The sequence below is a fragment of the Bos indicus x Bos taurus genome, chromosome 3 (genome assembly GCF_003369695.1).
Source record: "Bos indicus x Bos taurus breed Angus x Brahman F1 hybrid chromosome 3, Bos_hybrid_MaternalHap_v2.0, whole genome shotgun sequence".
Lineage (NCBI taxonomy): Eukaryota > Metazoa > Chordata > Mammalia > Artiodactyla > Bovidae > Bos > Bos indicus x Bos taurus.
This window is the reverse complement of record NC_040078.1, coordinates 36,479,493-36,501,218: the sequence shown is the minus strand read 5'-3', so window position 1 is coordinate 36,501,218 and position 21,726 is coordinate 36,479,493. Positions and strand designations below refer to the sequence as shown.

At 42.7% G+C, this 21,726-nt stretch overlaps 1 protein-coding gene across 1 annotated transcript; it reads left to right on the top strand.

Moving 5' to 3' along the window:
• The first annotated feature begins 14,456 nt into the window (after positions 1–14,456).
• On the top strand, positions 14,457–18,017 carry PRMT6 (protein arginine methyltransferase 6). Its single transcript, XM_027536359.1, has one exon. The coding sequence runs from the start codon at positions 15,730–15,732 to the stop codon at positions 16,855–16,857; it is 1,128 nt and encodes a 375-aa protein (XP_027392160.1). The 5' UTR covers positions 14,457–15,729; the 3' UTR covers positions 16,858–18,017.
• Positions 18,018–21,726: the final 3,709 nt, after the last annotated feature.

Here is a 21,726-nt window from a genome sequence, read left to right as displayed (position 1 = left end):
GTTCTGTCATTAAAGACAGCCATGCTTGAGGCTGTAAACCATACTTGAGAATATAAAGAGAAGCCTGCAAGTATCTGTTAAATTTAGCTTTCCGTCCTTGAAGAAAGTCTTCAACCTGATAGACATTTTAAAAACAAAAAAGCAGATTTAATCATCCAGGCATTTCCTCGTGTTAACTAGGCAGAGAAAGCATAAACCCAATAACAACAACAATAATTATAATATCATTTTACAGCACTTTACAAAGAGCTTTAATACACATGAAAGTGAAAAGTAACTGAATTCTTAAGTATGGCCATTACACTATCCAGATATCCTAAAGGCATGTAAATGGAGAACGTAACAGTATTCATCAGAAGAGTAACACCATAGTGCCTCAAATCAGCAAGAAAACTCAGAGTGAGAATTAAATATCTGCAGAGCCATGTGAGGAAAACATTTGAATAATACAAGAATTACCCTCAAGTTTTCAAGAAAGAAACTCAGCATTATTTGCAAACCGTATACAAACCTGGTTTAAAGGACTAGCAAGTCGATTTTCAACTCTGTGTACTCATGTTGGTTTGCACCCTCTGGACTTTCCACTGCAATCTGAAACTGGCTCCAGGCGATTTAACAAAGAAACAGACCTGTCCAGACTGGTGGCATGCACGCGCATGCTCAGTCGTGCCGGGCACGTTTCCACCCTGTGGACTGTAGGCCGCAGGTTAAAAGGAAAGGGGACTTACCTAAGAGGCTTGTCGTGGGTGGCGGTAAGACGGTAAGATCTCCCCACTCGTCTGGCAGGATCTTAAGTTTGAATAGAGGCTTTAATGGGGTTCAATCAGGTACAAAGTCCAACAATACCTGACTGACGGTCTCAACAACGTCTTACTCTCTCAAGGCTTCATCCATGAAATGGCTTGGGCTGTGGGAACGGAGGGGCATCCTAGATGGCTCAGTGGGTAAAGAATCCACCTGCCAATGCAGGAGACCCAGGAGATGCTGGTTTGATCCCTGGGTATGGAGGAGGGCATGGCGATCCACTCCAGTGCTCTTGCCTGGAAACGCCCATGGACAGAGGAATCTGGCGGGCTACAATCCATATGGTCGCAAAGAGCTGGACACAACTGAAGCAACTGAGCACGCGGGCGTGGTAACGGAGGGCAAAATGTACATTTCCAGGACAGGGGAGGGGTTAGGAGCCTCCAGTTGCCTGGGTCCAGCTTACAGGTCAACAGGCGGTCACATCCTCTCAATGACTTCCCTCAGCACTTCATCGCTCCTGACTGGCTCTTAAAATTTCACACCCACCCATCCTCCACAATGTGCCCTGTTCAGTTCAGTTCAGTTCAATTCGGTCGCTCAGTCATGTCCAACTCTTAGCAACCCCATGAATCACAGCGTGTCAGGCCTCCCTGTCCATCACCAACACCTGGAGTTCACTCAAACTCATGCCCATTGAGTCCTTGATGCCATCCAGCCATCTCATCCTCTGTCGTCCCCTTCTCCTCCTGCCCCCAATCTCTCCCAGCATCAGGGTCTTTTCCAATGAGTCAACTCTTCACATCAGGTGGCCAAAGTACTGGAGTTTCAGATTCAAAATCAGTCCTTCCAATGAACACCCAGGACTGATCTCCTTTGTGGTTGGATCTCCTTGCAATCCAAGGGACTCTCAAGAGTCTTCTCCAACACCACAGTTCAAAAGCATCAATTCTTCAGTGCTCAACTTTCTTCACAGTCCAACTCTCACATCCATACATGACCACTGGAAAAAACATAGCCTTGACTAGATGGACCTTTGTTGGCAAAGTAATGTCTCTGCTTTTGAATATGCTATCTAGGTTGGTCATAACTTTCCTTCCAAGGAGTAAGCGTCTTTTAATTTCATGGCTGCAGTCACCATCTGCAGTGATTTTTGGAGCCCCAAAAAATAAAGTCTGACACTGTTTCCACTGTTTCCCCATCTATTTCCCATAAAGTGATGGGACCAGATGCCATGATCTTAGTTTTCTGAATGTTGAGCTTTAAGCCAACTTTTTCACTCTCCTCTTTCACTTTCAAGAGGCTTTTTAGTTCCTCTTCACTTTCTGCTGTAAGGGTGGTGTTATCTGCATATCAGAGGTTATTGATATTTCTCCAGGCAATCTTGATTCCAACTTGTGTTTCTTCCAGTCCAGCGTTTCTCATGATGTACTCTGCATATAGTAAGATAAATAAGCAGGGTGACAATATACATCCTTAGCGTATTCCTTTTCCTATTTGGAACCAGTCTGTTGTTCCATGTCCAGTTCTAACTGGTGCTTCCTGACCTGCATATAGGTTTCTCAAGAGGCAGGTCAGGTGGTCTGGTATTCCCATCTCTTGAAGAATTTTCCACAGTTTATTGTGATCCACACAGTCAAAGGCTTTGGCATAGTCAATAAAGCAGAAATAGATGTTTTTCTGGAACTCTCTTGCTTTTTCGATGATCCAGCAGATGTTGGCAATTTGATCTCTGGTTCCTCCGCCTTTTCTAAAACCAGCTTGAACATCTGGAAGTTCACGTTTCACGTATTGCTGAAGCCTGGCTTGGAGAATTTTGAGCATTACTTTACTAGCGTGTGAGATGAGTGCAATTGTGCTTTGAGCATTGCCTTTCTTTGGGATTGGAATGAAAACTGACCTTTTCCAGTCCTGTGGCCACTGTTGAGTTTTCCAAATTTGCTGGCATATTGAGTGCAGCACTTTCACAGCATCATCCTTCAGGATTTGAAATAGCTCAACAGGAATTCCATCACCTGCACTAGCTTTGTTCGTAGTGATTCTTCCTAAGGCCCACTTGACTTCACATTCCAGGATGTATGGCTCCAGGTGTGATGAGTGATCACACCATCATGATGATCTTGATCATGAAGCTCTTTTTTGTACAGTTCTTCTGTGTATTCTTGCCACCTCTTCTTAATATTTTCTGCTCCTGTTAGGTCCATACCATTTCTGTCCTTTATCGAGCCTATCTTTGCATGAAATGTTCCCTTGGTATCTCTAATTTTCTTGAAGAGATCTCTAGTCTTTCCCATTCTATTGTTTTCCTCTATTTCTTTGCATTGATCGCTGAGGAAGGCTTTCTTATCTCTCCTTGCTATTCTTTGGAACTCTGCATTCAGATGCTTATATCTTTCCTTTTCTCCTTTGCTTTTCGCTTCTCTTCTTTTCACAGCTGTTTGTAAGGCCTCCTCGGACAGCCATTTTGCTTTTTTGCATTTCTGTGCCCTGAGCGGTCAGCAAAGGGTTTCACTAGCAGGAAGGTGGCTCATTTGGCAATTCTCAGGCTGCACTGGAGGCAGATTCCACAGAAGCCATATGGGCACATGCAAGAGAAAATGCAGGAAAAGATAATGCTTCCCAAAATAAGTAACAGTGTTTTTCACCAAAAGGCCCGTGATTATTTGAACCGCTGATTTATTAAGCCCCCTAGGATGGGGGTGGGGGTGGGGTGGTCAGATCACATAGCTGTCACGTGTTTCCCCATGTGATTTAATAAAGATAAGCAGACTCATTAGGTATGAACAGACAACATTCTGTTCCTATAATGGCACAGGTGCCTCCTTTCCAGACAGTAATAATGTCCAAGGCCATCCAGTTTTGGAGGACAGTATTTTTCATTAGAGACATTTCATTAGAGGCATTTCATTGTTCAGTAAAGACAGGCTTTGCTGACTATCATTTAAGGTTTGCTGGGTGAATTCAGTGAGGGCTTTGTATGTGGGCTGTAACATCCTCAGGCCAATGAAGGGAACAAAGACAGTAGCCAAGTGACTGTAGCAGTGGAAAACAGAATGTGCTCATCCGGCCCAGAGGAGAAGGAGGGTGACCATTTTTGTTACTTGGCGGGGGTGGGGGGGGGTGTGCCGGGAGCCACCACGGGAGATCCCACCCATGACAAAGGTCATGCGGAAGAGACCTGACAGGCAAAGGCGGATCAGGCCTCAAGGGACCCCCTGAATCTGCTCGAGCATCCACCCCAAAACCAGAATCTGTCTGTTGTTTATTATATTATGCCTTTCACCAACTCTTCTGACATTAACAGGGGGCTGTCCCCAACCACCTTTCTCTGGAAAAAGTCAACTTAGGGCTTTAGTTAATAAGTCTCTTGGACATAAAAGAAATACTTCTATTTTAGCCCCTCTGTTGGCATTCTAGCTTGCCTGACAGGTTTAGCCATACTCTTGCAATTAACACACATGATTGTTCACAACTCCTCAACCTTGAAAGGCACGGGAAGCCAAAACATTCTAAAAGTCCTAATGAGCATAGAGTCCTTTAAGGGATGAAAAATTATTAGAATAGATAGTACTGGTAAAGGGCTTCATTATTGAGCCAATGCTTGCTGCCGAGTTCCCATATCCCTTATCCATTGTGCACCTGGAAGTGCATTGGTTAACATAGTTGGAATGTAAGAAAAACAAGTAGCAGCCTTGGAATTAACCACATCAGACCTTTGAGCTAATCGGTTCTTTCTTTGTTGTGACCCACTGCACCTTTGCTCCATGAGAATGTATCTTTATTTAGTACTTTCTGAGGCTGGGAGAAATAAAGAAGAAACACTTAAGGGAAAACAAGTTTTCTGGTTGAGCAACCTTTATCAAAAAAGGGTCATAAAATGTCCACAGGCCTCCAAGGCCAGAAGATAATGTACACAACATTGTTTATGAGGAAGGTGTGCAGAAAAAATCCTGGTTTTGATAAAGACAAAACAGATGTAATGTTTGGGCTGACTTTGTATGACTTTGCATCTTTCATTTCCCTCTATGTACAAGTCAAGGTATAAAAGGTCCTTTTGAAAATAAAGTTATGGGCCTCACTCACCGAAGCTTAGTCTCCCCGTGTCATTCTTTTTTTCCTTTTCCCTCCTTTTCTCTCTCTGTTCTTCTTTCAGGATGACTCCTTGGAACACAGGAGCTTTATTGGCTTTCTGTGTTTATCAAGGAAGATCAAGCCCTGCTCTCCGCTTTGCTATCCTTATCGCCTAAGCCCTCATCCTGAGGGTACTCCTGGATCCTGCTGGGGCTGGACCCTGGCAGGGCGGAGGGCGGGGGGTGTCTCCCCAGTCCCCAGGGAAGACCTGGATAGAGCACAGTGGCCCAACCACCCTGGTGGAAGCCATGTCCAAAGATTTGTGCCATACAACCACTGGTTCCTTTTGGGCTCTCCAACAAATATCTGGGTGTCACAACCAGTCAATGCCTAAAGGTCACTATCCTTCCATGCGACAGCATGACCACACTGTTCTGGTGGTATCCATCCCATATTCCTAGTACAATAGTGTTGGTTCTGTCGAGAGTGATTCATCTGTTTCCAGCATGGGGATGTCAGATCTTCAAATGTCAATAACCCAGCGTGAGCCACAGGAAACTATCCTAAATCTGAGTGTTAGTCACCCCTGATGATAGTGGTGGTATTTTTTGGACCCTTCTGGTCAGCAGTTTGATGGGTTGCCTGTGTAGTTTGACTGAGAAAAAGAATACCCATGCCCAGAGTTGTTGATATCCATGCCACAGGCCAGGTCTTCAGATCACGTATTGGTAATGCCAGATGAATTAAGAGTACTAGTCCTAGCTTGTTCTACCTTATGTACTGTTTTATGGCCTTCCAGTTCTCTCCCCAGAATGGCACTGCCACCACAGTAATCCTGATTCGCTAGAAAGGGGCCGCTTTCCACAATACCCAACAGTTGGATTGATTCCTTTGTTGGGCATACATGTGGGCTCACTATATAAAAGTATTTCCATTTTTTTGTTCATCCTGTGACCAGTAAACAGAGGCGCAGCAGACGCCTAAGGGCAAAAGACAGATATTTAAGAGAAATCTTGATGGGAAAGTCTTTTCCTTTTAAGAATTACACATGTGGCCTGATCCTTAAGTGACTGCAGCTTTAAGAATTTGACCTGGTTGCACATACCATACATATTGGCCAAGGGAGGCAGCACTGTCAGGCATGTGGAGATATGCTGAAGGTGGGATGTTCTAGATCAGGACCCTCCTGTTTTCCCATCTTTCAATGGTGCATGTTCTATTCCAGATACAGCATGTTTCAGTAGGTCCAGCTTACAGTGGCACAACAGGATCTCAGTGCCCAACCCATACCTTTATAAATCACAAACACATCTAATTTAAACAGTAGCCCAGCTTGGGAGATGATTAGAACTTTTACCCATTTCGTTAGTATTTTTCATTTGTCAAAGGCGATTTTTCGCTCTGATCCCCAGTCCCACATATGTCCTTTCTTTACCAGGCAGTGTGAGGGATGGAGGCATCAAAACAGCAGGGAGTAAAAGTCTTCCCAAACCCCCACATCCACAAAGGCTTGCACTGCATGCTCTTATAGACTGGATAGGCTTGCATCTTGTCAATCGTTGTTTGTGGGACAATGCAGGTTTCACCTGATCATATGACTACCAAAAACTTTATGGTTGTGCCTGTGCCTTTAGTTTTTTGAGAGTTCATCACCTAGCCTCTAGGTTGAGCACTTCTGTCTTTGCAAATGGCATGTTAAGATCTCCAGCGTCTTATCCTGCTCTCCCATCTTGTTTGCCAGGCTTACAGCTGGCAGAGTAGTGGACAGCCACACATTGTTCTCTAACAGCAGCCCCTCTTCCTGCTTTCTGACTTGGGCGTCAGCCTCTAGTCGAGCATTGGTGGCTGGCAGCCAGCCCACAGTAGAGGCCAGCCCCCTGCCCAGCCATGTGCTTTCCTTCTTTGCTGTGTCTGTGGATCCTGCACACACATGAAGTCCATAATCATCTAACTAACATATGGGCCACCCCTTCCCACACAGAGGTCAGTGGCCAACTCCAGTCTTCCCCAGCTGATGTCTCTTTCTCAAGGCTCACGTCTTTGGTCTCCCGATTGGCTCACCAATTGTTGGTTCATCAAATTTAGGAGCTACCCAAAGAAAATCTGAAACTAGCCTCCTACACAGAGAGCAAGGAGACACCAAAGAATCAGGAAGATCAATCTGAATTGGTAGGTGGCAGGTTTAATAAGCAAGGGAACTTGTATACAAGGCTTTTCTTGGGTGGCAGAAAGCTGAGTGGGTCTCCATACCTGTTTGCCACTCTTATTTAAACTTTATATAAAGGCTTTAATGGGGTTCAGTCATATACACATACAGATGGTCTGAACCGCAACTTTTCTTAAAACTATATATCCTGGATATTGCTCTGGCAGAGTACATCATGAGAAATGCTGGGCTGAATGAAGTACAAACTGGAATCAAGATAGCCAGGAGAAATACCAGAAACCTCACATATGCAGATGACACTACTCTTATGGCAGAAAGTGAAGAACTAAAGAGCCTCCTGATGAAAGCAAAAAAGGAGAGTGAAAACGTTGGCTTAAAGCTCAACATTCAGAAAACTAAGATCATGGCATCTAGTCCCATCACTTTATGGCAAATAGATGGGGAAACAGTGGCTGGCTTTATTTTTAGGGGCTCCAAAATCACTGCAGATGGTGGTTGCAGCCATAAAATTAAAAGACGCTTACTCCTTGGAAGGGAAGTTATGATCAACCTAGACAGCATATTAAAAACTGCCAACAAAGATCCATCTAGTCAAGGCTATGGTTTTTCCAGTAGTCACGTATGGAGGTGAAAGTTGGACTATAAAGAAAGCTAAGTGCCGAAGAATTGATGCTTTTGAACTGTGGTGTAGGAGAAGACTTGAGAGTCCCTTGGACTGCAAGGTGATCCAACCAGTCCATCCTAAAGGAGATCAGTCCTGAATGTTCATCGGAAGGACTGATATTGAAGCTGAAACTCCAATACTCTGGCCACCTGATGTGAAGAGCTGACTCATTTGAAAAGACCCTGATGCTGGGAAAGATTAAAGGCAGGAGGAGCTTGTCCATGGGGTCGCAAAGAGTTGGACATGACTGAGCGACTGAACTGACTGATTGATGAGATAGAATGGGCAGAGCATACATTCCAAGGGCAGGAGAGAGTGCAGGGAGCCTCTGATTGCCCAGGTCCAACAATAGGCAGTAAAATCCTTTGAGTGACCTCCTCCAACAATTGTGAACTCCTTATGGTGAAAAACGATACTGTTTCCTCCTCTTTTCCTTAAAACCCAGCATGGTGCTAGATATGTAGAGGGAGCTCAACAATATTAAGTGAATAAACTAATATTCTTTTTCTTTAAAAATTTCACTTTATTTTTTTCTCATTTTATTGAAGTATAGTTGACTTTTATTAAACCAACTAAGGTTTTCATATATATAGTCAGTCTAGTACAGCATTACTAACAATTCCCACACCACAACTCTTCTGAGTAAAACACAGGCAGTGGTTAGATAAAAACATGATGTATAATTTTCCCCTTTTCTTTGATGTATAGAAAAAGAAAAGCTGCAGAACAGAGATGAAAAAAAACAAAAAGCTTGGGTCCCTCCTTGATGCAAAGTCATCCATAGATACAGTATGATCCATAATGACTTTGAGGAAGCTGAAAACTGAATGCTATGCAGAAATATAAGAGGAGGAAGTACTGTTTTATGCAATGACATGGATTAATTTCAAAACACATATAGACAGCAAAGGAACCTAGACCAATGACGAGTCAGGTAGCCTCTTTTTGCTTATTTTCTGATCTCTAAAGGGGTTAATTATGATACCTACCAGAGTGAAGAGGAACTAAAAAGCCTCTTGATGAAAGTGAAAGAGGAGAGTGAAAAAGTTGGCTTAAAGCTCAACATTCAGAAAAGGAAGATCATGGCATCCGGTCCCACCACTTCATGGGAAATAGATGGGGAAACAGTGGAAACAGTGTCAGACTTTATTTTTGGAGGCTCCAAAATCACTGCAGACGGTGACTGCAGCCATGAAATTAAAAGACGCTTACTCCTTGGAAGGAAAGTTATGACCAACCTAGATAGCATATTGAAAAGCAGAGACATTACTTTGCCAACAAAGGTCTGTCTAGTCAAGGCTATGGTTTTTCCAGTAGTCATGTATGGATGCAAGAGTTGGACTGTGAAGAAGGCTGAGTGCCGAAGAATTGATGCTTTTGAACTGTGGTGTTGGAGAAGACTCTTGAGAGTCCCTTGGACTGCAAGGAGATCCAACCAGTCCATTCTGAAGGAGATCAGCCCTGGCTGTTCTTTGGAAGGAATGATGCAGAAGCTGCAACTCCAGTACTTTGGCCACCTCATGAGAAGAGTTGACTCATTGGAAAAGACTCTGATGCTGGGAGGGATTGGGGGCAAGAGGAGAAGGGGACGACAGAGGATGAGATGGCTGGATGGCATCACCGACTCAATGGACGTGAGTTTGAGTGAACTCCGGGAGTTGGTGATGGACAGGGAGGCCTGGGTGTGCTGCGATTCATGGGGTTGCAAAGAGTCGGACATGACTGAGTGACTGAACTGAACTGAACCAGAGAGGTTTTATGAAACTTCAGTTGTCTCTGGGGAATAGAAAGCACAAAATAAATATTAATTGCCATCAAAATAATTAATATTATGTCTATGTGTATGGTGTTCCACTAGACTGTAGGAAGATAAAGGAACTTGGTTCCTGCCTAAAAGAAATTTACGATCCTATAGAAAAGATAAATAAGTGATTGACATAACTATTATGTGCCTTGATTTATTAATGTCCACCTCATAGATTTTGAGAATCAGAGATTATTCCCTAAAGTATAAACTCCATAAAAGCAGGGATTTTTTTCTGTATTGTTTACCCTTACACTTTTTGATATAGAGTGTCGAGTGTTCAGCACCTATTTGCTGAATGAATTAATTAATGATGCATATAAAACATTTAAACAATGCCTCATACATGGCAAACACACAAACTTTAGCTATTATTAAGGCACTTAATATATAATAATAAATAAATTATATAAAGTATAAAATATTGAGTCAAAATAACCATACAAAAAATATGAAATTACTGATAGAAATGATTATTTCTATCTCAAAGGACCCATGCAACAACAGAAACCTAGTTAAACAAATTGTGTATTCATACAATGGAATACTACAAAATAAAGCAAGGAAAGTGAAAAATACTGCTACACATAGTCACATGGGTGAATCTCAAAGCCATAATGGTGAGCAAAAGAAATCAGACACTAGGGAACATATACTGCATGATTTAGGTGTATATGAGGTTCAAAAAGCCAGGTCACTGAGTATTTTATGGTATTATCAGGATACTTGCCTTTGGGAAGGAGAAAAAGTACAGGATTAGAGGCACACAGGTACAGTTATGACACTGGTAATGTTTTATATCTTGATCTTGAACAATAATGATTGTTCATTCTGTATGTATATTTATGTTATTAATAGACAGCTTTGTTTTTGCTGTAGTAACAAGAACACCAATATCCCAGTGGCTTGTAACAACGAAAGTTTTATGTTTCTTTCTTCCATTATATGAGAGCTACAGTCTACTGGGTTCATTTAGGCTCAGCTCAGCTTGGCTTCATTCCAGGAATCTTCTCTTCCTGGACCCAAACTAAAAATGTAGCCATGATACATGATTTTTTTTTTTTTTTCACATGGCGGGGTTCAGAAACTCAAGGGTGACTAAGGCAACTTTGTTGTATTAAAATCTTTGGCTTAGATATGGTGAACAGCTTGTTCAAAACTTTGTTTCTGATCTATTTGATCAGTCATCTCCCCATGCCTTGAGTAGTTACTCATGTGTATTCAGTCACAGCCAATTCTTCATGACCCCATGGATTATAGCCTGCCAGGCTCCTCTGTTCATGGAATTTTCCAGGCAAGAATACTGGAGTGTGCTGCCATTTCCTACTCCAGGGGATCTTCCTGGCCCAGGAATCGAACCCACGGCTCTTGCATCTCCTACACTAGCAGGAGGATTCTTTACCACTGCCATGAGCCATACCCATAGTTCTCTGAGCCATAGACTAATTTTGAGATAGTTTCAATATTTAGCAACTTTCAGTGGGAATACACACTTGGTCTCTATGCTGAGCTGTTTTTTCCAGCAGAAAGCATTATTTAACAGATGTAATTGAAATCCCAAATCAGTTTATTTTGAATTTATCAAAAGGAACATCATCCTGGCAAGGTGGGAGGCAGGGAAGTTATTTGGAATAGGACCCTCCCTGAGATAAGACAGCTTTTTCTACTGGCATTGGGGAAGCTGTGTGTTGTGAGAGAACCTGGGAAACGACCCTGTGGCAAGGAGCTGCCAGCAGCCTCGAAGGGCCAAAATACCCTCCATCTGGAAGTCGGGAAAAGAGGGAAACCTCAGTCCTACAATTGCAAGGAACAGCAACTACATGCTTGAGGAGAGAATCCCAAAATCCAGAAACAAATGTAGCCAGATGGACACCATGATTGCAGCCTTGCAGAGGTCCCAGTGAGGCATGCCTGAACTTCTGACCCACAGACACCATGAGATTAAAAAATGTTTGTAGTTTTAAGTTGCTAATTTGTAGTAATTTGTTTTACCACAGCAGAAAGAATAATAGACCTTTCATCCCATAATCTCTGCATGGCCTGCAACGGTCTGCAGGTTGTCCAGTGCAGGAGTTCTCAAATTTCTGCATCGTACACATTCATGCATTTATCCATTCATTCATTTGTTCCACAAACATTCTGGACATCTACTCTACACTAAGTATTTAGAAACAAGGGACACATTAATAAACAAAAAGACAAAACCCTTTACCCTTAAAAGCTTATGTTTTGTGTTAATGTTATCTGTTATTCTTACATTTTTTTTACATAGGTAAATTATTATACCATTTTTAACTCTCAACTTTCTTTCTTGTGTTAGTTGTTTATCTTTGGCTCTGATGTGATTTCCTCCCAGAAATGCTTATTTTTAAATTCTTTTCCTCTTTAATTTGAAGATCTGTTGTTTACAAATATATTTTTTAAAATCCTAGTATAAGAATTGAAGGTAGTTTCTTTAGGATTTCAAGGATTAATTAATTATAATTCTCTAAGTGTATGTTGGGAAAGGGTAAAGGAACAATGACATGAAAATGTTATAAATATCTCTTTGATATGAATATTCATTAAATGATGTAGTTCTTGCCATGTTTCAGTTACTTGGAAGCTGCCAGCATAAAAAGAGGCACTTCTGTCAAAAAAAAATCCTTTATAGAAAATGAACACAAAAGGTGGTGATTTCTGTATTTAAACAAACTGGAACATCAAAAATAGAAAGCCCAGGTATATGTAACTCTCATAATATGTATAGTATCTTTTAGATCCACAGTGTATTGGCCCATGATTAAACATAATACTAAAACAGATGAATAGCAAATTCATAGTTCCCTGATTATAATATTATGAGTAGTTCTAATTCTTTTGAAAATTGTGTGTATTGAATTGTTTAGGTAGTCACAACAGGGATATTATGAACTTAATCCACAATTAGCAATTCAATTTAAATTTATTGAGCCCTTAGTGTATTAAATATGGCATTTTAACAATATTAAGTATAAATATTGGTTATGACAATTTAACAATTTCTGCTATAAATCAGGCAACTTTATTGAAAATCGTTTCCACAACAAGTCTTCATTGAAGACTACTAAATACTCTATACTCTACGTCAGGCTCTGTTCTAGTGCTAGGAACTATTGATACAATAATGGGGGGGAAAACTCCAAGTCTCTTGGAGTTTATATTTTACAGAAAATAGACAAATTACATACATTCAGCTGGAAATTCAGCTAATAATAAAGATATGAAGGAAATAAACCATACCTGGGGTTAGAAAATAGTGAGTTGTTTTTTTTAATAGGGTTTCCTTTTTTCAAGACTTTTTGATGTGATCCATTTTTAAAGTCTTTATTGACTATTGAATTTGTAACAAAATTGTTTATGTTGTATGTTTTAGTATTTTGACCCCAAGGCATGTGGGGTCTCGGCTCCCCAGCCAGGGATCAAACACCCACAACTCCTGCCTTGGAAGGTGAAACCTTAACCACTAGTCCACCAGGGAAGTCCCAGAAAATAGTATTTAAAAGAGCCAGGGAAGGACTTTCTTTGGCAATAATATTTAAGCTGAAACCTGACAGATGAAAAGGAAGTGCTAAGAAGAAAAACAATGTCCCAGCCTCTGCAAGAGCTTAAGTGAAGACTTAAGACAGGAAAAACGTGGAAGACCAGTCTATCTCAAGCCCAAGGAGGAGTTGGGATGAGTAGTTGAGATAAGATGGGAAGTTACTTGAAGTTACTGGATTGCTTCAGTAACTGGAAGAAGTTACTAGAGAATGACATAGTCCAATTTAGACTTCGAACAACTAATTCTTGTAGCTCTGTGGAGAATGGATTAGACAGGGGTAAGACTGGAAATTGAGAGATTTCTTAGGAGACTGATTTCCACATAAGCAAAGATGGAAAATTAGACTAGGGTGTAGGCAGTGGAGAAAAGATGGATTCATATACTTTGGAGGTAAAACCAACAAAACTTATATTCAGATGTTTCCTTAAAAAGATTGCAAGTAAGTAAATTGAAAATAAGGTAGTGAGTGAATACATTTAAAACAGGAGGGAGAAGATTTTGAGGACAAAAGGAATGAGAGAAGTATACACTAAGTAATAGCCTAGAAGTAATATATTAAAGTGGTCACATTTATAACTTTAATCACATGTTCTGTTCTGGGCCTCTATTTTCTTAAAAAGATATCAAGCTGGGCAGAGAGGAAATGCTCTGAAGATTTTTAGCCTTAAATGCTTCAGCCTAGGCCACTGAAAAAAGATAATTTACCCAATGAAACTAATGAAGCAAAATTTAACTAACATCATTTTAGTGAGAAATAGTTCTCATTCTGGCTGCACAAATTCCCTGCGTAGTTTTTAAAACTATATGTGCAGGCTCCACTGGAATGCTTCTGATTTAATTAGTTTGAGGTGAGACACAGGTATTTTTTAAAAGCTCCACAGAGGATTCTGATGAGCAGCCAGAGTTGAGCCCTGAGTTAGAAATACAGCTAAAGGGAGTGCCCTGGTGGTCCAGTGGTTAAGAATCTTCCTGCTAATGCAGGGGACCTGGGGTCAATTCCTTGTCCTGGAAGATGCAGCGAGGCAAGCAACTAAGCCAGTGCATCTCAACTACTGAAGTCCTCATGCTCTAGAGCCCTTGCTCTGAGACAAGAGAAGCCATCACAAAGAGAAGCCTTGGCACCACAACTTAGAGAATAGCCCAACAAAGATCCAGCCCAGCCAAAAATAAATGAAAAAACTGTAATAAAGAAGTACAGCTGAGGATGTCAGGTCAATAAATCTATTTCATTCAATGACAGATTAATAGAGAATGGGCTGAAGGAACCCTCCCCCAGATAAGGAATACAGGCCCATTGTTAAAAAGAAACAGTTTGAGACTACAAGAAAATAAAAGTCAATTTTCTTCGTGTTATTTTTTTTTTAAGCCAGGAGAAAATTTTTTCCTCACCTTACTTGTGAAGAACACAGACACCCATATAGACATCACATGTATTTTTAAATGCATTTATTTCTACTATGAACATCTCAGAGGGAAGAGGTTAACAGCTGATAGTTGACTGAAAGGAACATAGAAGAGGAAGAAGGGAGTACCAATCTAGCCCAGACATGGAAACAGGCAGAAAAAAGTGAGTTGAAGCAGAGAAATGATCACAGGTGATAAAGGATTCAGTTACCTATGGAGGGAAAAAAATCAGCTACCAGAATACACCTAGCAACAGTTGCTTTTCAACTACTCCTTGGACTGGAAGTTTCCAAGATTTAACCCTTGAATGAGTCACAGAATTACCCGAGCAGAACTAAAAGCCAAATAACTATTCTCCTAAAATAGAGACCAGAAACTTAATTTTCAACTGCCTTGAAGATTCTTTGTTGCTGGAAGGTGCATGGGTAATTGAAGGCAAGAGGACTTACATGACTTGTCCTAATCATTCCGTTCATTTGTGGTCTCACTGGAATCCAAACCAGGGTTTTACACTGTTGGGTTTTTACTTAGTTTCATTTACACTTTTGCATTCTGCTGCTGCTAAGTCGCTTCAGTCGTGTCCGACTTTGTGCGACACCATAGACGGCAGCCTACCAGGCTCCCCAGTCCCTGGGATTCTCCAGGCAAGAATACTGGAGCGGGTTGCCATTTCCTTCTCCAATGCATGAAAGTGGAAAGTGAAAGTGAAGTCGCTCAGTCGTGTCCGACTCTTAGCGACCCCATGGACTGCAGCCTACCAGGCTGCTCCGTCCATGGGATTTTCCAGGCAAAAGTACTGGAGTGGGCTGCCATTGCCTTTTCCCTTTTGCATTCTACCTCCCCTGAAAACGGAGAAAAAAAACACGTAGTGCAATTTCCAAATCTCCACGTTTGGAGAGCTTTAAGAGTTGCAACTGTCCAGATGAGGCAGTAGGTGCACGGTGCCGCCCAGAAAATTCTGTGTAATAAAAAAATCTGGGAGTTGGACAAGACAAAACATGGATTTTCAGTTTTAAGTGGGCGTGTCCGTGTCACGAAGGGCGTGAAAGCAAGAGACTGGAGAATCTGAGAGAAGGAGAAGGAACGTACAGAACCATGGAATGTGGGTGCAGGGGATGGAAAGGGGATTCCAAGACACCAAAGGAGCAGGAAAAAGAGCAGAGTACAGATCATTGGTATCTGGCTGACATTCGCCCGGCGACCTGCCAAAACCGGGAGGCACGAGCGCGCACTACAACTACCATAAGGCCCCGCTTCCTGGAGCCCGAGACGCGGCGCGCAACGCACGCCGGGAGTCGGCCCAAGCCGCCAAGATGTCGCAGCCCAAGAGAAGAAAGCTTGAGTCGGGGGGCGGCGGCGAAGGAGGGGAGGGAACTGAAGAGGAAGATGGCGGAGAGTTGGAGGTGGCTGTGCCGCGACCCCGGAGGACTAGGCGGGAGCGGGACCAGCTGTACTACCAGTGCTACTCGGACGTATCGGTCCACGAGGAGATGATTGCCGACCGCGTCCGCACCGATGCCTACCGCCTGGGCATCCTGCGGAACTGGGCAGCGCTGAGAGGCAAGACCGTGCTGGACGTGGGCGCGGGCACCGGCATCCTCAGCATCTTCTGTGCCCAGGCAGGGGCCCGGCGCGTGTACGCGGTGGAGGCCAGCGACATCTGGCAACAGGCCCGGGAAGTGGTGCGGCTCAACGGGCTGGAGGACCGGGTGCACGTCCTGCCGGGACCGGTGGAGACGGTGGAGTTGCCGGAGCAGGTGGATGCCATCGTGAGCGAGTGGATGGGCTGCGGACTTCTGCACGAGTCCATGCTGAGCTCTGTGCTCCATGCGCGGACCAAGTGGCTGAAGGAGGGCGGTCTTCTCCTGCCGGCTTCCGCCGAGCTCTTCGTGGCGCCCATCAGCGACCAGATGCTGGAGTTGCGCCTAAGCTTCTGGAGCCAGATGAAGCAACTCTACGGCGTGGACATGAGCTGCCTGGAGAGCTTCGCCACGCGCTGCCTCATGGGCCACTCAGAAATCGTGGTACAAGGCCTCTCCGGCGAGGATGTGCTGGCCCGGCCGCAGTGCTTTGCTCGGCTGGAGCTGGCCCGCGCCGGCCTGGAGCAGGAGCTGGAGGCCGGGGTGGGCGGGCGCTTCCGCTTCAGCTGCTATGGCTCGGCTCCCATGCACGGCTTTGCCATCTGGTTCCAGGTGACCTTCCCCGGAGGGGACTCGGAGAAACCCGTGGTGCTCTCCACCTCGCCTTTTCACCCCGTCACGCACTGGAAGCAGGCGCTCCTCTACCTGAACGAGCCGGTGCAAGTGGAGCAAGACACGGATGTTTCCGGAGAGATCACGCTGCTGCCCTCCCAGGACCACCACCGTCACCTGCGCGTGCTGCTGCGCTACAAAGTGGGCGACCAGGAGGAAAAGACCAAAGACTTTGCCATGGAGGACTGAGCGCGGTCTTCTCTCCCAGCTACCTCCCAAGGCGGCCAGACCGGCGCGGAAGAGGCGGAGGGTTGGTCGGCGGAGTAAGGGAGATTTCACGTGCAAGTAGGGGGCATTATCTTCCGTCTCCCTTTTCCCCCAGGGCTCCTGGGGAGGGAGAGTGACTTCAGTCTCCCTTCCAGGAGATTCTTCTGGCGGTATTTATTAAAAAATGTTTTCAATCCCCTGCCACGACCGAAACAGCGTGTTTATTAAGGCCTCTTTAAACCTCAAAAGCACGTGGTACCAAGCACTCCTTTTTCTATTTCTTTTGTTTCGTGTAAATAAAGGGGGGAAAGGGGTATAAAAATATCAGTTTGTGAAGGCTCCATTCACATCCCTGACACCTCACACCCTAAGTCTAAAGCCAGGGAAAGGGTAAAGGGGTTTATAGTTACACCTATGTATTTCCAATAAGACGGGATATCACTCCAGAGCCATATTCTCTCATTTTCTGAATTCCCTGTCTTCCCAGGTGCCTCTAGACTATTTTGTCCTCATTTTTTTTTTTTAATAAGTTTTACTACTGGTAACGTGGGGGAGGTGAAGGAGGATAAAGTTTAAATAACACCTACTACTTCCTTAGGATGCTAAAGTTGATGACACCTTACTCCATTAAGTGAAATAAACTTCATATGTACTAGTACAGCATACCTAAGAAATCTAGAAGGTACGTTTGGAAGAAAAAGACCTGAAACACAATAAGGTAGTATGGACTTTTTGTCTTTACTGTTAAGATTTAACCAAGAAAATTTCATGCAAGTTCCATAGTAAAAATTTTGTATGCTTCTTTAAAACAAACTTATAGAGGCGATTTCTTCTGAACTTGGTCCAAGGGCTTATTTATCACCTTGGGTAAATTATTTAAGTAATGAAAATATTTTCCCAGCTTGAGAATTAAAATCCCTCATTCAGAGGGATGTGATTTGGCCTACTTATATCAAGTGAAAATTTTTTTGTTAGTGTTTTGTTGGTTTGTTTTCTTTTTATTTAGGTCAGCTAAATGTGAAAGTTGTGAATTTAGGAAAATCATTTGTAATGTGAGTTATGTTATCAAATTTATTTTACCCATGTTTCCCTCCTTATCTCTGGCAAATAAAGCACTGGCATTCTCTATTTTTATAGATGAAGTAAGAAGTCTTGTGTACTGTTTGAGTTATAACTTTTGCCTTTTTAATATTGTTCTTAAAAATGGTGTGATAACCCCTACAGAGCATAGCTTAAGGATAATCAATTATGCTTAATGTATGGTTTCTTTACACTAGTAGCTTTTGTATGCTAATAGAAAACAGGTGTGAAAATCTGGTCTTCGGAAGCACTCTAGCATAGTTCTGTTTATTGTAACAGTTTTTTCTTCTTTATTCATTACGTATTAAAATACTTAAGTATAACTAATTTGCTAAAATTTGGTATCAACACATGAGATCTGCCCTTAGTAAGGGAACTATACATGTACAAAGTCATCAGCTTTACAAGATCCTTGACTTGCAATACATTTACAGTTGTCACCATTGTTGGTATTAGGATAGTTAGCTTAAGCAAATGGTACAGTCATAGCAACTTAGGTCTAGTTTAAACTAGAGTTACAGATTAGTTCCTTGTGTTGCTGCTGCTGCTGCTAAGTCGCTTCAATCGTGTCTGACTCAGCGACCCCATAGACGGCAGCCCACTAGGTTCCTCTGTCCCTGGGATTCTCCAGGCAAGAATACTGGAGTGGATTGCTGTTTCCTTCTCCAGTGCATGAAAGTGAAAATTGAAAGTGAAGTCACTCAGTCATGCCGGACTCTTAGGGACCCCATGGACTACAGCCTGCCAGGCTTCTCTGTCCATGGGATTTTCCAGGCAAGAGTGTTGGAGTGGGGTGCCATTGCCTTCTCCGAGTTCCTTGTGTTAGGGTCAACTATATTTTATGTTGAACATTTATTAGCATTTTAGTGTACAGTTTTGAGTAAATTTCCAGTGTTTATTTTAACTTCCTACCACAATCTCTTTGTTGTATGAGTACTTGAAAGCATTCTTCCAAATTCCATTTTTTAATATATGTCTTATACAAGTATTATAAAGTTCTCATTACCAGTATAAGCACAGAAAGGGACACTAGTTAAAACTTTGGTTAACTATAGAAGTAAAGGTAAGTATTTTATAATTAGAATTAAAAATTCTTTTTGTAACTGTTTCCCCCAAGTAAGATGGATTATCATAAAAATACAGCTATACAGCTAAAGCAGTTAGTTAAGAGGCAACAGTGTAGTGGTGAAAAGTCATGGCCTGTAGAGCCAGACATCTCATGCTACAATCCAGGCTCCATCACTCTTAACTGTGTGACTGTGGGCAAAATACTTAGTATCTGTTTTTTCCTCTACTGCTGTCATGCAAATGGGACAACAATCACATTTGTCCCATAGAAATGTGAAGATACAGTGAGTTAATACACATAAGCACGTAGTACCTGGTACATAATAAGATCCTTGCTGTTGTAATTATAGAAAATTAACATGCAAACCTGGAGCACTCAGACACACAGAAAATGTACCACAGAATAAATGAGGCAACGTTTTGATTTTTTTACAGGTGTTTGAAAGTGTGAACATGGCTGTATATGATAAGCAGTGTGACACTGGACACCACATGATCCAAAGGAAGCCCAAACCCTGGAAGTGATGATACTTCGAGAAGGATGAGATTGTGAGATGCACCAACATTCAGGCACTGTCCAGACTCTGTATGAACTGGTACTGAATCCTTAGGGTCATTTGGGCAACAGGAAGGACCTACCAACCCTAAGGAGAGGAAAACAAGATTAAGTTTTACCTGCTTCCCTCAAATAGCTTGCATTTATTTAGCACAGTGAAACTCTCCAGCTATTTCCATTAACTCACTGGACCAGTGGACATTTATTGAGTATTCAGTATATTAGTCATTGTGATAAGCACTTAGGATAGAAGCCAGTAAAACATAGTTCCTATCTCCAAGTAGGTATAATATGTTCACAGAATAAACCAGTAAATAAAAAATAATGGGCAAAAGACTAGGATGGTGTAGTTGTTAGGGTGGGCAGGTAACTATCTGCCCCTTACATACTAGGGAAAAAGTTAACACATTTTGAAGAATTTAGCATAAGACTATACAGCTAATTCTTGACAATTGAACACAAGTTTTTCAATTCCTAACCCCCAAACAATCCCAAGTTTAAGGAAGTCCCACTGGAGCTCTATCTCATGGGCCTCAAAGAGCCACCTTCACTATATAGGATCTTCAGCTTGACAGATCCTAGACACTCAACAAAGGATTCCCTGTTGCCATTTCCCTGTGTGTGTCCATGTGTTCTCTGTCCTGTCTGACTTTGCAATCTCATGGACTGTAGCCTGCCAGGCTCCTCTGCCCATGAGATTTTCCAAGCAAGAATACTGGAGTGGGTTGCTATTTCCTCCTCTAGGGCATCTTCCCCAGCCAGAGATCAAACCTGTGTCTCCTGCATTGGCAGGTGGATTCTTTACTGCTGAGCCACTTGGGAAGCTGCTTCCCATTCCCTAACAGAGCAAATGTGGTTCCCCCAGGAAGTTGAATCCTCAACACAGTAGCAGAGGTAGACAGACTCTACCATTCTACTTGGTACTTGGTGCTGGAGAGCAGAGAGACCTCTGACCAGTCACTCATTTAATAAACACCAACTAGCTAACATTTAAGTTCTGTGACAAGCTGCTGCTGCTGCTGCATCGCTTCAGTCATGTCCAACTCCTGCGACCCCATAGACGGCAGCCCGCCAGGCTCCCCCATCCCTGGGATTCTCTAGGCAAGAACACTGGAGTGGGTTGCCATTTCCTTCTCCAATGCATGAAAGTGAAAAGTGAAAGTGAAGTCGCTCAGTCATGTCCGACTCTTAGCGACCCCATGGACTGCAGGCTACCAGGCTCCTCTGTCCATGGGATTCTCCAGGCAAGAGTACCGGAGTGGGGTGCCATTGCAGATCTTACTTAAAAACCTGGGGTGCAGCAGGGAATTCAATAATTTCCAGTCATTCTTTAGCTTGGAAACATTTCATTCCAACTAAATCTTACCCCTGCTGAAGGATGAGAGGCCAGCTCTCTTACCAATTTCATCCTTAAAATTTTTCCCAAGTGCAAAAATGCGTCTTATCATCACATAGATTATGAATTCCTCAGCGAAAAATTGCTATATGGTGTTAATTCCAAAAATAAATCTGTGTCCTCTATATAACTGATTTGTTTCAGCTAATGGGCACAATATATTGGGTATATATATTCACACTGGCTACTGGAAAGCTGAGACAAATGTATGGCTCAATGTGATTTTTTGTTTAACTTTGTATCTAGCTTCATTTCCATAACCCAGTTTTTTTTCCTTGATTTATTCCTCCCATAATAAGTATTAATGTTTTGTTGAAATTTATGTATCTTTTTCCCTCCTTTAATACATTTTGGCATGAAAATATTTCCCTACGTTTTGGAATAGCTGCAGAAATTCTGAGGGTGGGAGGTTGGAGAAAAGTCTAGAGGACTCTGAGGTATGTCCCCTTTCTATGAATTGTGTCCAGAATTGTTCGCATGGATGTATAGCTGACTGGATCTCATCTTTGTAGCCAATCTACAGCATTTTACATTTTGTAGAATCAAGATTTCTGAATGTGTGACAAACTCAGAAATGTAGACAATCTTGAGGACACCTTGAATATTCCGCAGCTCTTTGTAAGCTCAGAACAGGCCCTCAATTCAGTTCAGTCTCTCAGTCATGTCTGACTCTTTGCAACCCCATGGACTGCAGCACGCCAGGCCTCCCTGTCCCTCAACAACTCCCCAAGCTTGTTCAAACTCCTGTCCA